Source organism: Vidua macroura, chromosome 21 (genome assembly GCF_024509145.1).
Source record: "Vidua macroura isolate BioBank_ID:100142 chromosome 21, ASM2450914v1, whole genome shotgun sequence".
NCBI lineage: Eukaryota > Metazoa > Chordata > Aves > Passeriformes > Viduidae > Vidua > Vidua macroura.
Genome location: NC_071591.1, coordinates 1,948,374 through 1,964,973, shown reverse-complemented (window position 1 = coordinate 1,964,973; position 16,600 = coordinate 1,948,374). Strand labels below are relative to the sequence as shown.

Sequence of the window (16,600 nt, the reverse complement as noted above, 5' to 3'; positions counted from 1 at the left end):
CTCTGGGGATGTGGCACCCTCCCAGATTGTCTGGCACCCTTGTTTTCAGAGGTGCTGAAGGGTCACTGGGGCACAGGGACAGGGCAGTGGAGGCAAGGAAAACCAAGTGTGATTGATTCAGTGAGGTACTTGATGCCAAATGCATGTGAAATTCTGGAATAAAGGGCAGAGATGCATGTCCTGGATCTTCCACCCGTGGAACAAGTCAGTCTGGATGGGACTGACAGATCTACACCTCCAGGAGCATCCGGCAAAGCTCGGAAATCCTGCAGCAGGCGGGGGCTGTGGCACCTGTGAGAAGCTGCCCCAGCACAGGCAGCTTTTGTTTGGGCAGATGTTCTGTGGTTGCAGAGTGCTGGAGCTGGGAGGAGGATGCTGTTCTCCCTGCTTGGCTCAGCATCCCACATTCCTCTGGATTAACCCCTCTCTCTCCCAGCCCTGGGCGGTTGCTGGGTGAAGGGAGCCCTTTGCCTCCTTGGCCCAAGGCCTGGTATGCAGCTGGAGGCATTTCCGAGTTGTTTGTTCTCAGGGTAAAAGTTCTTGCAACTGGTTGGGACAGGCCCGAATATCCCAAATAGGCTGGTGTGAGGCACTAGATCCTGCTAGGAGGTGATTGTTGGGCACAGCTGTGCTGGGAGCCAGGAGTCCCTGGGTCTCTGACAGCTGCTGCCAGCAGAGGTGACCTCAAAGGGGAAAAAGATGGACTTGGGACTCTCTTTACTTGGAGAAATAAAAATATTTTCTTTCTGCTTTTTGATAGCATACCCAGAGTCTTTGGTCCTGATCATGAGAGAAGGAACATTTTTGTCTCACTGCTGGATTTCCAGCCTTTCTGCTTAAAACCTGGGCTTTGTTTTTATTAATGTATTTAGTAACAACACTGTTGTTGCAAAGCATCAACAAGGGATAATACTGGAATAAGGAGGTCTTTGATAACGAGGATTTCTCATTTTCTCTCCTCTCCTAGCTGTTGTGCTGAGGTCAGAAATCTTATTATAAATAATCTCCCCAAGATATTGAGTGTGCCCTCCTGGAAGCCAGGAAGGGAACAGACCCTGCTCAGGGGGAGAGCAAGGAGCTCTTAAGAGGCTTGCTCAGGCTGCCATTATTTACCACAGGTACACCAAGGGCAGGTTCTTTACAGGTATCCTATTCCCTATCCTTGGCCAGTTAATAACTCTGACTCAGGAATGGTGTTTACCTGCTCTCCCAGGAGGGATTCACCACTTCTAGTCAGCAGTGGATCATAATGGTTTGAATTAATGTCTTCCTAAAAATACCCAAAGCAGCACTCAAAGGTCACTCTAAAAATAGGCTTGAAAAGTGACCCAGGGAAAGTCAGGAATGCATGGGAAGTTTGTTCCTCTCATCCTGCCTTTCCAAGGAAGGCTGGAGCAGCTGAGCTGCTGCTCTGAGTGGTTCCCCCTGAGTCCTTTGAGCTCAGCGGTTCTTGGGGATTAATTGGGCTGATGAGTGTTGGGATTGGCCAAGGTATCCCAACAGCCAAGGATCCTGCTTTAAATAGAGCACTGGAGTGTGTGTGCTCATCTGTGCAGAGAGTCAGGGAGAGGAAAGAGGTTCACAATAACCGAAAATTGTTATAATTATGACATAATTTGGACATCTGGAAAGTTTCAGTGTAAGCAGAATTTCAGCATGTGGAAGCTCGTTACTGGGAAGTTGGGTAATGAATTACGGGCCCGTTTGTCACATAAAGCCAACGATCCGAATTCCATCCGCTGTGACACAATTAAACTTCCACGGGCTCCAGCCTGTGACGGGAACGTGCGGCTGCTGCATTTCAGAGCTTTGCTCTCCAGTCACTGCACAACCTGTCCTGATCATTCAAGCCTCAAATTGCTTAAAGGATTCTCCTGTTTCTGGGCAAATACCATGAAGGAAAAGGGTTTTGTCCAATTGTGTGGATCAAGCCAAAGACAGAGGAGAATTTATCCAGCCAAAGATATTGGCTAATGTTATTTGTAGAGCTCAGGGTAAAAAAGTTCATGGGGGTGAAAGTATGAAGGCAGCACAGAGCAGAAGCTGAACAGGATGGCAGCATTCTTCAGGCACTTCCATGGAGTGTCCTTGCTGTGTCAGAAGGTCAGATGGCCTGAAATGGAGCCTGACCCCCCTCAGTTGCTGTGGTACCCCCGCTGTCCTGTGACACAAGGACGGTGGTTCCTGGCCAGGGCAATGGGATCGGTGTGCCAGGGACACCAGGACCAGTGGCCAGCCCACTGCCAGCCTGCTTCCGAGTGGGAGTCTCCAGCTGAATAAATAACACATGCTGGGAACAGGATGAGGTGGGAGCAGGGAGCTGGGGAGGGCCGAGCAGGAACAGGCAGCAGTTCTCCAGCGATAAGGGCTGCTGCAGTGAGTGTCTGCTGGCCCCCAGGGAATTCTGGCATCCGGGAAAGGCAGGCTGAGGTCTGTGCAGCTACAAGGCTGGAGTAACTCCGGTGGGGCTCTGTGTTTGTACTAGGCACAGTGGGATTTGATCCAGGTGCTTGAACAGGAGTATTACAGTTTGCACAGCCCCCCCTGCAAGCTCCAGCTGTGCCAGAGATTCCAGTGCTGCTGGTGATTCTTCAGGAGATGCTCTCCTTGCTGGCCTCCAGCTCAGAGCACCCCATGGTACCGCCACCGAGTCCTGAAGAGCTTCTGTACAGTTTGTTTCAAATCCCAGTCTTCCCAGTTTTCTGGGGTCTTGGCATCCAGCATAAGGACCAATAAAAGCTGCTTCTCTCATAACTTTACAGAGCAGCTTTGCTTTTTCCCCTACATGGTGTGAGACTCCTGACATTCCAAACCTGACAGACACTACCTGTTCTTGTGTCATTTCAGTGTCTTCCCAAGAGAGCTCAAAGAAGTTTTTGCCTCGTGGAGACAGGAGTGCAGCAACCGAGGCCGCCCCGACATCAGCGAGCGCCTGATCAGCGCCTCCCTGTTCCTGCGGTTCCTGTGCCCGGCCATCATGTCCCCGTCCCTGTTCAGCCTGCTCCAGGAGTACCCCGACGACCGCACCGCACGCACTTTGACCCTCATCGCCAAGGTCACCCAGAACCTCGCCAACTTTGCCAAGTAAGCCGGGCTGTGGGCAGGGCTGGGGAGGGGACAGAACCTCCGGGTGCGTGGGCAGAGCCACGGCGCCGGCACAGAGTCCCACACTCGGCCACTCCTTTCCTCGCTGGAAAGGGCCTGTTTGCTTCCTGTTGGCTTTTTCCCCACATCTCTCCGGGACTCGTTCCCTCACTGTCAGGTCAGGGAGATCATTCAAGTTTCCAAAACAGGACATGTTTTATGAGCAGGAAAACAGGCTGTTTTGACCACATGGACGAGCAGTGGGGTGGCAGTGGGGACGTTGTTCTGTGATGTCCTGTGGGTGTAGGACCAGAACCCAATCAGCAGCAGGGATGTGCTTGGCTCAGGAACTGTTCCATCCCTCCTTTGAGCTCTGGGACCTTCCCTGCTATTAAAATGCAGCTGACTGAACTGGGAAGGCCTGAGAACAGAGACACCATCAATTTCTAACTAAGCCCATTGGTTTGATGGAAACAAAGCGAGAGATTTCTGAAAATCTTTCCACTGGCTGTAGCTGTGAGCTACTTATCCTGAGCTCTGATAACAAAATGATGAGCTTTCTGAAACATGAATGGACAGTTTCTATCTAAAGCTCCTTAGATCTGGAAACTGGCTTAGTGCTCACACTCACAGTCAGCAACGCACAGACGCGCCTGCGGACACCGGCAGGAGATGTACAAGTGTGTTACACTAGATGACAGAAATTCTCTGTATTCCTGACCAATCCCTAACTAAAGGGTTTTCAGCATATTTCTAGCACTTTGCAGGAAAGGCTCTTTAACTAAGCTGACATTATTCAAGCTGAAGTGATCAAGCCAAGCTGTTCTGTGCATGGCACTGGGCCGAGCCTGTCCCATGGAACCCCTGGCACAGCACCAGCTGCTGCCAGGACAGTCCAACCACAAGGCCCTCCCTGTTGTGCTCTAAATCAGACAAAATACTGAGGGTGAAGAGTTTGGAGGGCAGAAGGAGGTGGCAGGAAGCCTGAGGGGACAATGGGGCTAGCCCAGCTGCAGGGGTGGCTCTCCAGGGTGATCCCAGAGCATTTGTGCTGGCTTTGCTGGAGAGTGCAGGATTCCTGCCCCATCCATCACTGGGCTCCAGTCAGCTGAGGGGAATTGCTGTGACAGCATCTTGATTTCCAGTGACAGGTCCTGTTTCTGGAGGCTGTGCCCTGACCCAGCAGTGAGACACTGGGTTACCAGGAACTCCTTTGTTTCTCCTGCTTTCACCTTTGTTCCTGATGTGCAGATCCCACACTGATGAGGGCTTAGCTGGATCAGGCTGGGGTTAATTTTGGTTCCACGGTCAATGAGGTGTCCCAGGTGCCTGCTCACAGCCCAGAGATCCCAAAGGCTTGGAAGGGTTGAGATGCCAGAAGAAGGTTCTTAGCTGTGTTGTACCTGCCCTTTCCATGGACTGCAGTTTTTTCCCCTGGATTTAGCTGAAATCCATGTTGCTCTCTCAATAGGTTTGGCAGCAAAGAGGAATACATGTCCTTTATGAATCAGTTCCTGGAACATGAATGGACTAACATGCAGAGATTTCTCCTGGAGATTTCCAATCCCGAAACCATCTCAAACACAGCTGGCTTTGAGGGCTACATTGACCTGGGCCGGGAACTGTCCACATTGCACTCACTACTCTGGGAAGTAATTTCCCAACTGGAGCAGGTATCCAGGGGATGACAGGGACAGCTTTGAGGGTGGGAAATGATGGAGAAAATGTTGTTCATGTGATTCTCTGAAGAGACTGTCCAGCAATTGGCAAAGCCCACAGTTCTCTAGCAAAAAGCACGAGATGGTGGTGGTAATTCTTCTCTCTTTTCTGCCCAGGGCACTGCCACCAAACTGGGGCCTCTGCCCCGGATCCTGCGGGACGTCAACGCCGCTCTCAGTAACCCGGCCTGCGTGCAGGTGTCGGTCACGGCCGAGCACGCCGCCTCCACGCCCAGTGCTGGCAACAGCATCTCTGCAGGGCTGCAGAAAATGGTCATAGAGAATGACTTATCTGGGTAAGAGACCAGCAGAGCCTGGCCACACACCAGGGACACACGGAATAGTCATGCAGGGACAGGCAGGACAGGGTGCAGTGTGGAGTTGCCCGATCCACTGACCGGGCTGTCCCATTACAGAACTGTGCTGGATGTAGTTCAGCTCCAACTCTGGAGAGAGCAGTGGGTGGTAGTGCCAGTCTGTGGCTCCATCCTGGGCCCCTTGAGAGCCAAAACCGGGGATGTGGTCTGGGAAATGAGAAACCTGATGGTTCTGGTCTCAGGTGTTGAGATGTGGCTGCAGAAGCAAAGTGTTCATCCTTTGAGGACTCAAGGGTCTGTTAGTGCTGTTAAGGGCTATGAGAGATGTACAGAATTGGCCTCACCCACCTTTGTACGAAGTAGGGTGTGTGCTGAATTCACTGACATGCAAACCTGGATAGTTCTGGAACTATCCAAGCTGTAGAGGCCTCACAAGGAATTTCAGTCTACTCTGTCCAGGTTTTATAATACTAGGAGTTTTCACTGCTGAGCAGTGATTCACAGACAGTCACCTATGTACTTTCTGGCCTGATTAAGTAAGGAGCTTCATTCATGGGAAGGATGAGGCTTTTGCAGACCTCTAATAACCTGTTTGTGGAAAACGAAATGGAGCCCACACAAACAGAAAGACTGTGCTAGTAAAATAGCTTGTAAGTGGAAACTGCGTAATATTTAACAGTTTAATTAGGAATGAAAGGCAGCAATGGCACTGGACTTGCTCTAATCAGTTTTCATCTCTAGTGCCTCCCAGCATGAGGTGCAATTATTTAAATCCAGTGCTATGGAGGATCTCTGACAATATGCTTCCCCCCCCCATACTTGCTTACAATGCACCATCTTTGATCAGCAGAATATTCACATGAAGCTACTGGAAAGCTCTTTCTTCCTATCCCCAAGAAATCAATATTGCATGAATGTGCATTGCAGCAGGAGTGGGGGGATAACCTTCAGCTGCCAGGCTTTAGCTCTGCTGTGTGAGCGCTCACTGACCTGGGAGGCCTGGTGTTACCCGGCCCCCACAGTGTTCTGTGCTGTCCAAATGCTGCCCAGTGTTCCCACAGGAGCTTGCTGCCCAGGTACAGAGCAGGGACACGGGACTGGCATGGAGACAGCCTTTGGGAGCCCTGCGTGCACACACTGCCCTCACTCACCTGCCCTCACCTGTCCGTTCCCAGGCCAGCCCGGGGCTCCACAGCACCCTCCCCACTCCTCACACTGCTCCCGGCTGGGCCAGCCCTGTCCCTGCTCCTGCCAGGGCTGGGTCCTGTGCCTGTCCCCATCCCTGTCCCACACAGCTGCACCACCCTGATTTCTGAGTGATTTTGTTTTCCTGCTCCGGTGCAGCATTCACAACTCTTCTTTTTTGTTTTGTTTTCCTCTCCTCTTCTTACGCACTGACTTCCCCGCAGTCTGATAGATTTCACACGGTTACCATCTCCAACCCCTGAAAACAAGGACTTGTTTTTTGTCACAAGGTCTGCTGGGGCCCAGCCCTCGCCTGCCCGAAGCTCCAGTTACTCAGAGGCCAATGAGCCCGACGTGCAGATGTCTAATGGCAGCAAGAGTTTGTCCATGGTGGACTTGCAGGACAATCGGCTCTTGGACAGTGGGGCCAACGCGCCCGGCACAGCCGACTCGCTCAATGACAGTCAGTCGTCCCTGGGGCAGTTGCAGGGCGTATGGACCACACGGACTCAGCAGAACAGCGTGACGGGCATGGCCACCGTGCGCCGGGTGGGCCAGACCCCCACCACGCCGAGCGGCGAGAGCGCGCCCGGCCGGCCCCAGCTGCTGGCGCCGCTGTCCTTCCAGAACCCCGTGTACCAGATGGCCGCCGGGCTGCCGCTGTCCCCGCGCGGCCTGGGCGACTCCGGCTCCGAGTGCCACAGCTCGCTCAGCTCCCACAGCAACAGCGAGGAGCTGACGGCCAACAAGCACGGCTTCGCCGGCCCCGCGGCCGGCGAGGACTTCTCGCGCCGGCCGGGCGAGCTGGCCCGGCGGCAGCTGTCGCTGACCGAGAAGGGCGGCCAGCCCACGATGCCGCGGCAGAACAGCGCGGGGCCGCAGCGGCGCATCGACCAGCCGCCCCCGCCGCCCCCGCCCGTCACCCGCGGCCGCACGCCGCCCTCCCTGCTGAACACGGTGCAGTACCAGCGACCTTCCAGCGGCAGCATGATGTCCTCGTCGCCCGACTGGCCCGGCAGCGGGGCGCGGCTCCGGCAGCAGTCCTCCTCCTCCAAGGGTGACAGCCCCGAGATGAAGCAGCGCACGATGCACAAACAGGTGAGTTCGGGCTGTCCGGGCCCTGGCACTGAAGGGGCCAGGTGGGGTTAGCCCGTGGAGATTGCTGCCATGGGAGGGGATGTGGCTCTGAGCTGCCACATCAGTGCCAACCCCATAGTGGCATCGCATGTGGGGATGTACCTCGGCTCTGGCACCCCTGGCCTGAGACAGAGACCCTCCAGGGACAGGAACACAGAGCAGCGTCCACTCCTGGCGTCCCTCCGTCACGCGGCACACTGGAGCGTGACGGCGGTAGGTGGCAGAGGCTCGAGGGCAGTGGCAGCCATGCCACTGTCCTGCGCTACCATCTTGTCACTGCTTTGCCTCTCCATGCCCAGGCTCTCATCCCATGCCATAGCCAACCCCGCGCCATCTCCCAGGCTTGGAACAGACCCTGATCTCCTGTAACTAAGAGCCTGCCTGCTGCTGCTCCCGTCCCAGCGGGGCCGTGGCGCTCCTGGACGTTCCTGTTTGCTCTGTGAGACCCTCCCATAGGAGCAGGGAGGAAGGAGCCCAGAGCGACGTTCCTGCTGTGCAGAGCTCTGCAGTGATCCCAGTCCCAGACCACGTGCTGGGCTGCACAGAATTCCATACCACTGTCCGTGGAGGTAAAATGGAAGGCAGTAGGTCATAGGCCTAAGGCCCTCTGGGTGTCCTGGCATGGACAAATGGTTTTTATAGTGCTCATTTATTCACTCTGCATTTCAAAACCAGCCCTACAGAACATTGTCACAGTAAGACCTCTGTGCCTGAAGGAAGAGTTGTAAAAGAAAAGCAAACACAGAGACTGGACAAGCAGCAAGAGCCCATTGCACCCAGACCCTGAGCTAGCTCAGGCCTTTCTCCAGCCCTCAGTGTTGCTGTGTCTGCCTCTCCCACACAGCAGCTGTGGAGCCTGGTCAGTGTTGCCCACAGAAAGTTGTTCATGCTCCCACCCAGGGCTGCTCCATGATTCCAGTATCGATCCGGAAGCGCTGGCATTAGCAGCACCGTGCAGCAGCCTTTGTGTAACACAATCAATGCTCATTAGGGACAGAGGGCACAGAGCTGTGCAAGGAGCGGAGGCCTGGTTGTAGCAGGGTTTCTTCCAGACAGACAAGGATTCTCCAGGTGGCCATCGGAAAGCCCTGGCCAGGTTCTCTTCACAGAAGATTCCTCCACCCATCCCTGTGGTCCTCTCGAAGTTTCTCTTCAGACCTGAAGTCTAAGAATGCCTCTCCCACCCTCACTCTGCACGTTTTATTTGCATGTCAGCAGCATGAGGATTTGTAATGCTCAAGCAAGCAATGCTCATGAGCCAAGTCTGATGCCTCCGATTCATAATTCTGGAGGCAGAAGACCAGACTGGAAGATGGCATGGGAAAGCCCCTGACCCCAGTGGGGAAATGAAACCAGTCCCCACTCCTGACACAGAACCTCCTGTTATGCTGGCTGACAGTGACTGGGTTTCTCTATCCAGAGGTTGGAATGAAGGAGAAAGTTTCTGACATTTCCAATTTTTTTACTTGAATTCCCAAGTCATTAACTCAAATGACCAAGTCATGCAGATCCCATGAGTTCATCTCACTGTTTATGGCAGCTTATAGCGAGGCAGGATGGAGGGGAAATAGCTGAAGAGTGACTTCCTTGTAATGTAGTTGGAAAATATTTAGGCAGTGCCACTGGCAGTCCCTGCCCAGGCCAGGACTGAAAGGCAGCAGATGTGACTGTAGCTCACTGACCATGGAACATCACTGCTAATAAGTGACACTGAGCATTTAGACCTCTTCAGCATCCTTAGTGTAGCCTCAGCTGAAAAGAAACTTTTCTTCTCCAAGAAGGCGCCTGCACGATCATAAGGAGCATTTCAGTTTTCAGATCTTGTTTTATGGAATCCACGGAAGCAAAGATGGCTCATAACAAGATGAAGACTTGAGAGAACTCTGCTCATGGAGTGAAAAAACCACATCCAGCCACTCTGCTCACCTGCAGCTCAGCACCTTCACAGGTTGTGTCCCTGTGAGGTGACAGGATCTGCTCAGACACCGGGACACTTTGAGCAGGTTCCATTGCTTGACCCAAAATAACATCCAACTGCAGAACAGGAGTTGCTCCTGCTCCAGCCCCAGCTGCTCTGGTAGCTCAGCCTGGCTCGTTGCTGTCTGAGCAGCATGGGAGAGGATCTGCTTGGAAGGAAACTCTCTCTCTCTCTCCGGCTTCATGACCATTTGTGTTACAGGTTTTTCTTTTGTCATGGTTGTATCATTGTTTCATTGTAGGCCCCTTCTCCTGTGAACCCCAATGCCCTGGACCGCACTGCTGCTTGGCTTTTGAATATGAACATGCAGTTTTTAGAAGATGAAAGCATTGACCCAGATTCCAAGCACAGGGATAAGCTCAGGAATAAGGACGAGCTCAGCCAAGCAGAAAAGGTAAAACCTGATTGGATTGAAACAAGTTTCTGAATAGAGAGAGGATTTCCTTGAATGTCATTCCCTGAGCACCCTGGGGAGAAGGTGGGCTGTGTGCAGGAGAGAGGGACCAGGTTTCTCCGTGTCCTATTCGGCCTCACAGGGAGCTTGTGGGAAATGTTTGGGAGGTTTTCACACAGTCAGTGACTGGAATCACCTTCTGATGAAAGCAAGTAAAGAAGGACAGGAGCCAGGAATCAAGTGCTGATGCTGCCCTGAAACAAACTCTTCAGCCAGCCAGTGCCTCTTACTCTTCCCCATTCCAACTCACCCAGCTGCTGGGAAGAAAGCTTAAAAAGGGGATTAAGCACACCTGTAACAGAGGTGGAGTAAGGCACAAGCAGCCTCATGCCTCACACCAGGGACATGGAGCAGGAAGCAGCTTCCGTGTCAAAAAGCTGTTCACAGACCTAAAAATTAAGTCCAAATTTTGGTCTCAGAGACAGCACTGGTGCCTGGGGTGACTTTGTGGCACTTTCACAAGCTTATGGCAGTGTCACACACATCAGGGCCTGGCCAGTCAGGGGTCTGCCAGGAAGCCATGTGCAGAGTATTCAGTCTCAGCCCCTGGGCCCACAAAGGCCCTGTGCTTCTGAAGCAGAGGGGTGCTACTCCTTTCCCCTCCTTCCTGGAGTGGAAGAAGCTGGGAAAAGACAAAGTAGGCCTGGCTAGGATGAAAAAGAAGGATAAAAATGAGGATCCAACAGTCAGAAGCTGGGAAAATCCCATCTTTGCCGATTGCTGCTTCTGCAAGGTTCTTTCTCAGCAGCCTGGCTCTGCTGGGATTGTGGCACTTGAGCATCAATAGCATTTGGGATGTTTCCTCAATGTGCTTCTCTTCTGTCACACCAGCACTGCAGACAACATCCTTCCCTAAGCCCCCGTCCTGTTTCCCAGCACAGACATGTTTCTGGTTTTGTTCCAATAGCCTTCCTGTGCTCTTTCTGCTGTGCTGTGTTATTTGGGGACTGTCACCTCTTAAACCCAAGGAAAATGCTGAGGGCAGATGTTGTAGGAGCCAGGAGGTGCAAGGCAGCAGCTCCCAGCTGCCCCAGGAAGATCAGGGCAGTTTTGTGGGTTTAGCCCATCCTGGCTGGGCGCAGGGCAGGCAATGGTGGGGTTACAAACCCCGATGACACTGCAACATCCCAGTGCCTGCCCCAAGCCCAGCAGAGCTCCAGCCCAGGCTGTCTCATTGCCATGCAGCATCTATCCTTACTCTGCTGTCCCATCAGTCACTGACATTCAAGATCACCATTAGCATAACCTCTCTCCCCATTACTGTAAGACCGGAATGGTAACTGAGAATGAGACAAGTGTTCTAGAGACAGGAGCGACTCCTTCAGGCTCTGAGGCCTCTCCTGCTCTCCTCTGAGCTCACTTACGCTGCTCCTATTTTAAGGCTAGGGTAGGTATTTAATCTTTCCTGTTCAAGCAACTCCCTGCTGTCTGACTTTAGTGCTACTGTGCAGCTGTACGGGCGCTTTGTTCCCTCATTGCTTCAGGTTCCATGTGCAAACCGTGTCGTTCCTGTGCTGCAGTAAGAGCTTTGCTAAAGGAAAACCACCTTGCTCCAGTACTTTGGCAGTTCAGGAAACCATCAGCTTCCTAAGTTTTCAATCCTTGGGAGCTGAAGTTATTTTTGCAGTGGAGTGCTGCAAAAATATTTGCAGTTATTTTTGAGTGGAGTGCTGGCCAGTCCCCAGCAGCAGCCTGGCTGCCCTCCCCTCTCCCTAGAGCTGGTCCAGGACTTTCAGACCTGGGACATGACCCAGCCTGTCATTGCAGTGCCTACCCAGGAGTGATGGCCAAGGGGAAGGGCCAAGTCAAGACACAACAGAGTGTACTTCTCTCAGTTCATTAATAACACTTGTAGCTTTAACAGCCTTCATGACTCAGATGGAAGCCTTTTTCCTGTCTCTGACTTTAAAAGCAGCTTGCCACATTATCAGCTGCATGTTAATTATTCTAAAGTTATTCCAGTTGAGATGCTTTTTTAAAAAAGCATATGTCCAAATATAATTTTTTGAAGTTAAAGCAGTTTTCTTGTGCACACACTCACTGGATTTTCCTTTAGCAAAACAAGTTTACTGAATGCTGTGCTGCCGCAGTAGCTGAACCCAGTTTTAGCGAGTTCAAAAGCTCTTAATTTTTTAAATTGCTTTATGTGATTCTGCTGCTGATTTATAGCTTCCCCCAACTGAACAGTACAACCGTGGGGTCTTGGCTTCATGCAGCAGCTCTTCTTGGCCTGAACCCTGGTTTGAGATCTGCGTTAAATGCTGGCCCCAAGAAGGCAGGAGTGCTCTGTGCCCTGCTCAGCCAGCACGGTGCCCTCGGCTCGATGAAAGGTGCTGAGACAGCAGTGTCCTGCATTTGTCACTGCCCCTCGTGCTTGGCCCCCCCGTTTATTGCTGCAGACTGAAGAGCTCCTGCGTGAACCCCAAATCCCACGGCTGCAGCCTCCCTGCCTGTGCGAGCCCCGCGCTGTCAGTGTGAGAAGCTGCCCGCCGCCTTTGCCATGGGCCCGCTCTAACCTGCATTTCCCCTGTGAAATGCCAGACTCTGCTAACAGCCCACTCTCTGCACCTGCCAGCGACCTGCCCGCCCCGCGGACCCGGCTTCGCCCCTGGCGCCGCGGAGAAGACGGAAGAGGAGGTGTCGGCGAGCGGGGTTGTCTGATACGGGTTTGCAGCTATAGTCTGATACATGGAGAGGGGCGCGAGCGGGTTTGGGGGAAACCCTGGCAAGGGCAGACCCTACGAGGTAACGTGCCACGTGTGTTTTCTCCTCCTGTGTCTGTCCCTGCACGCTCAGTACCAGCAGGACCTGGTGGTGCTGCAGGACAAGCTCCGCATCTCCAACAAGAAGCTGGAGGAATATGAGACTCGCTTCAAATGCCAGGAGGAAACCACGCAGAAGCTGGTGCTGGAGTACCAGGCCAGGCTGGAGGAGAGCGAGGAGCGGCTCCGGAGGCAGCAGGAGGATAAGGAGATCCAGATGAAGGGCATCATCAGCAGGTACAGGGGGATGGGAGGGCTGGGGATGGCAGTAAGGCAGAGCAGCCTGGCTGGCATTAGAGCTCGCCCCTTCTCAGGACGATCAGAATTCTTTGGAGGTCCAGGCAGGTTTCACATATGGGTTTTCCCCTCCGTGTTACCTGGGACAAGGAAAACCCCAATGTTTTCCTGATGCACAAGGGCAGAACTTCAGGAGGGGAGAGCTTGGAGGCTCTGGCAGGCTTGTTCTGTTCATATAGCTATGGCTCTCATCACCATCCCTTACCTGTAACTCTAAATCCCTTTCTCCCACCCAGTGGGAAGTGGTTTTACATTTGTCCAGGACTGCTTCAGTGCAGCTGGTTTCACCTTTACCTGAGCCTAGCCCACCTAGTACTTTCAGTCAGCCCTCACCACTGGGTCAGCCTTCACTGTGCTGTCACTTCAGCTTTGGGGCACTCTGCTAGAAGGAGCTCCAGGGAAGAGTAAGAGCCAAGAAAAAAAGCTTGGTTTGTGGGTAAGAGGAGGCAGAGTGTGAGGGTAATACCTGGATTTAGCAGAGCCCAGCCAATGTAATTTTTTCTTGTGTGCTTGGCTCCCAGACTGATGTCAGTTGAGGAGGAGTTAAAGAAGGATCATGCTGAAATGCAGGCTGCTGTGGATTCCAAGCAGAAGATTATTGATGCACAGGTGAGTGCCCCATGCCAAAGGCTGCTTCAGTTTTCAGGGTGGGTTTGCCAACACACAGTCCTTCCTGCAGCAGTGCCAGCCCATGGTCAGACCGTGTGGGTGAGTCAGCACCAAGCTGCAGCAGGACACGGTGTCTGTCACAGCTGTGTGCAGCCTTGGAGTGTGGCACAGAGGGCATGGGGTGGCAGTTTGGAGAGGGATCGTGCCCACAACTTAGTCAGTGAAAGGATCACATCCCTTGGAGCATTGCTTGGTGCTTCATGTCCCAGTAATGCCTGGATTATCAGAACCTGGACACAAGGAACACACAGCCTGCCCACAGCCAAACCAACATGTTTTTTTAAGCCTTTGGGCTGTGATTTGCAGGATTGGGAAGCTCAGTTACTGCAATCAATTACAGTGGAAGAGGAGCATCACATGATGGATGCAAACACTGTGCTTGGAAAAGAGAACATGAAAATACAGCCCATAATCTTTTAGTTTGCCTAACAGAGGCCACCATGTCCTCACCAACCAGGCCTCCCTACAGCTTGTGGCTTAGAAGTGATAGTATATTCTGGCCTTACACTTAACAACACTACTCAGGAGTAATTCACTGTATAGCTAATTAAAAAGGAGCCAGTAGTAACTTCGTAAGAAAAACCCCAGCTTTTCTGGGGAGGAATTTGTTCAAAGCTGCTAAATCGTCCATCCTGTTCTATTCCATGCTCCAGCAGAGGTGAGCAGACCCAGGGTGTCCCTGAGGTGTCAGTGGTGGTACCTGCAGCCTCCCAGCAGCTCTGGGACCTTCTCCTGTCCCCTGCACCTGGTGGGGTACATGTGAGGTTCTGACCATGCCCCTGCACGCTCTCTGCTGTTCTCTTTTGGTCACCTCAGGCTGTACATGTGTTAGACGTGTTCACTGCTGGACTTTCAGAGTTGCACACATGCAACTGCTTTGTCTCCTGAGCTGGTTCTGTTCCTCTGCTCGTGGCAGTCACAGAAAGATGACATTGTTGGGTGTTGCAAAGAACAGGAGTGGTAGAATCAGGCTGCAACATGGAAGCGCTTGCTCCCATCCTTACAAAGCTGTAATCGGTGAGAGCTGCCATCAAAGACAGCTGGGAGGCTACAAGTCATTTAAACTATTAATTTATACTAATTAAATACTGACAGGAATAACTACCTTGGGAGAGTTTGGGCTTAGAAATGGAATCCTACCATCTTTTGTAACAGCTGAGTTAGAACAAACAGTACAGTGTATAACTGAATAATTAGAGCAACTATGTTACCTACATTTTCAACAGGATGCTAAAATAAATGTAGCTCACATTGCACAGGCAGGGGATATTTGTAGCCCTGCGGATTTCAAAAAGTGCTGTGTAGCACTTAAAAACCCCCCATCTAAGAATGCCAAAGAGAAAGGTCCTGGTCCAAAAGGCCTCTGGGTCACTGTTTTGGGCTGACATCCCAGAGGGACAGGGCTCGTGCCTTTCCACTGACTGTGCCCTCTGCCCGTTTGCTTGCAGGAGAAACGCATTGCTTCCCTGGATGCTGCCAACGCACGGCTAATGAGTGCCCTTACTCAGCTGAAAGAGAGGTACAGCATGCAGACACGTAATGGGATCTCCCCCACAAACCCAACTAAATTGCAGATTACAGAGAATGGAGAATTCAGAAACAGCAGTAATTGTTAACGCGCGGAGGGCGCTGCCGCAGGAGAGGCCTGGCCGGAGGGACCGAGCACAGCAGGCGTGAGCCGCGGCTTCAGAGAACGGCTGCTCCCCGAGCACCAGCTCCTTACTGCGGACGGCGCCGACTGACCCTGCTGGGAGATGTCCTGCCAGCTCTTTGAGGGACGGGAATGTCGAGTGTGAGATGAGTGGCATAAGGAAATAACATATATTTGAGAATCGCTGTCACTGTTGGATTTGAGTCAGTGTTTAATGTTTAAACAAAAGTAACCTTTTCCTTCTAAACTGCCCAAAGGATATGCCTCACCCCTCCCAGCAAGGAGTAACGTCCTTGTCATTGCAGTAAGCGAAATAAAGGGAGCTGGGCAGAGCCTGCAGCAGGCAGGGGCCCAGTAAGTCCAGTTCAAGTGTGCTGCTGGATGTAGCGTCCGAGGGACGGCAGCAAAGCCTGGCCCGCTCCTCCTGTGACTCCCCCCGGAGCACAGCCCTCCCAAAGTGAACCCCAGCCGAGCCCAGCATCCTTCCTGGGGGCTTTTGTGAGGCCGCTGACTTTTACAGCATCCACAGGGCATTTATGCAGCTAATTAGTGTTTAATTAACTCTGCCCATACAGGGAGCACAGTGCAGATGGAAGGTCAGGGCGGTGTGGTGGCCAAAGGGGTGCTGTGTGGGGAGCCCCGCTGGCAGGGGGGCAGGACTGGTGCTGCTGGGGGTCCCTGGGCAACCTAGGGGCACAGAGCAAGGCCAAGGCTCTGGCACAGGAGTGGAGGGAGGAGCTGGCACCTGGTGAATGGCAACTCGATTCCTCTGGACAGCTTCTGCTCTCTCACAAATAAAGGGGAAGAGTTTTGTAAGCAATAGCCCCAGGCACTGTCCCACGCACACTTCCTGCCACAGAATAAAGTGAATGTTGCCTGAGCTTGGTCCCTGAGCTGTGATTGAGGGACAGGGGCTGGATTTGCTGGTGCCTGTTGTGGTAGAGGGGGAGTGAGGGGGCTACGTGGAGTGGCAGCTTCCTGCTTGATCAAGGGTTCTTTGTGGGGATGGAATGCTCTGTGCTGAGAGTTTTGCTATTTCTGGGGAGAAAAACAGACAAAGAAACAAGAAAAAGCCCTGAAGAACCATGAAGATCGGTAATTGTATTTCTTTTCTTTCACAGTATGCATTAGAAAAAAAAAGATCCCATTTTCTGGAATACTGTCCTCTTTAAATTGGGAATGAGCACTGCATGGAAATTAACCGGCTTGAAGAATGTAAAACATGGTCATAAGGGAGTAACCACCAAGAACAGCAGCCACCACCGAAAGGCCCCTTGTCAGGAGCACTGTGCAGGCATAAGCCAGGATTAGACTTTCCCAGCGCCGAAACGCGCAGCTTCGGCACAGA

The 16,600-nt window shown here is 52.6% G+C and overlaps 1 protein-coding gene across 11 annotated transcripts in view; it reads left to right on the top strand.

Moving 5' to 3' along the window:
* DAB2IP (DAB2 interacting protein) overlaps positions 1–16,132 on the top strand; it is a 184,103-nt gene extending 167,971 nt beyond the window's left edge. For 8 of the 11 annotated variants that reach the window (XM_053996186.1, XM_053996187.1, XM_053996194.1 and 5 more), the window contains 8 exons: positions 2,848–3,084; positions 4,556–4,757; positions 4,920–5,098; positions 6,529–7,402; positions 9,661–9,813; positions 12,670–12,872; positions 13,454–13,541; positions 15,050–16,132. In XM_053996186.1, coding sequence (XP_053852161.1) covers positions 2,848–3,084; positions 4,556–4,757; positions 4,920–5,098; positions 6,529–7,402; positions 9,661–9,813; positions 12,670–12,872; positions 13,454–13,541; positions 15,050–15,217 — 2,104 coding nt within the window. In that variant the 3' untranslated portion in view covers positions 15,218–16,132. Of the gene's footprint in view, positions 1–2,847; positions 3,085–4,555; positions 4,758–4,919; positions 5,099–6,528; positions 7,403–9,660; positions 9,814–12,448; positions 12,540–12,669; positions 12,873–13,453; positions 13,542–15,049 lie in introns of those variants that run through there. The other 3 variants (XM_053996185.1, XM_053996189.1, XM_053996191.1) reach the window with 3 other exon arrangements.
* Positions 16,133–16,600: the final 468 nt, after the last annotated feature.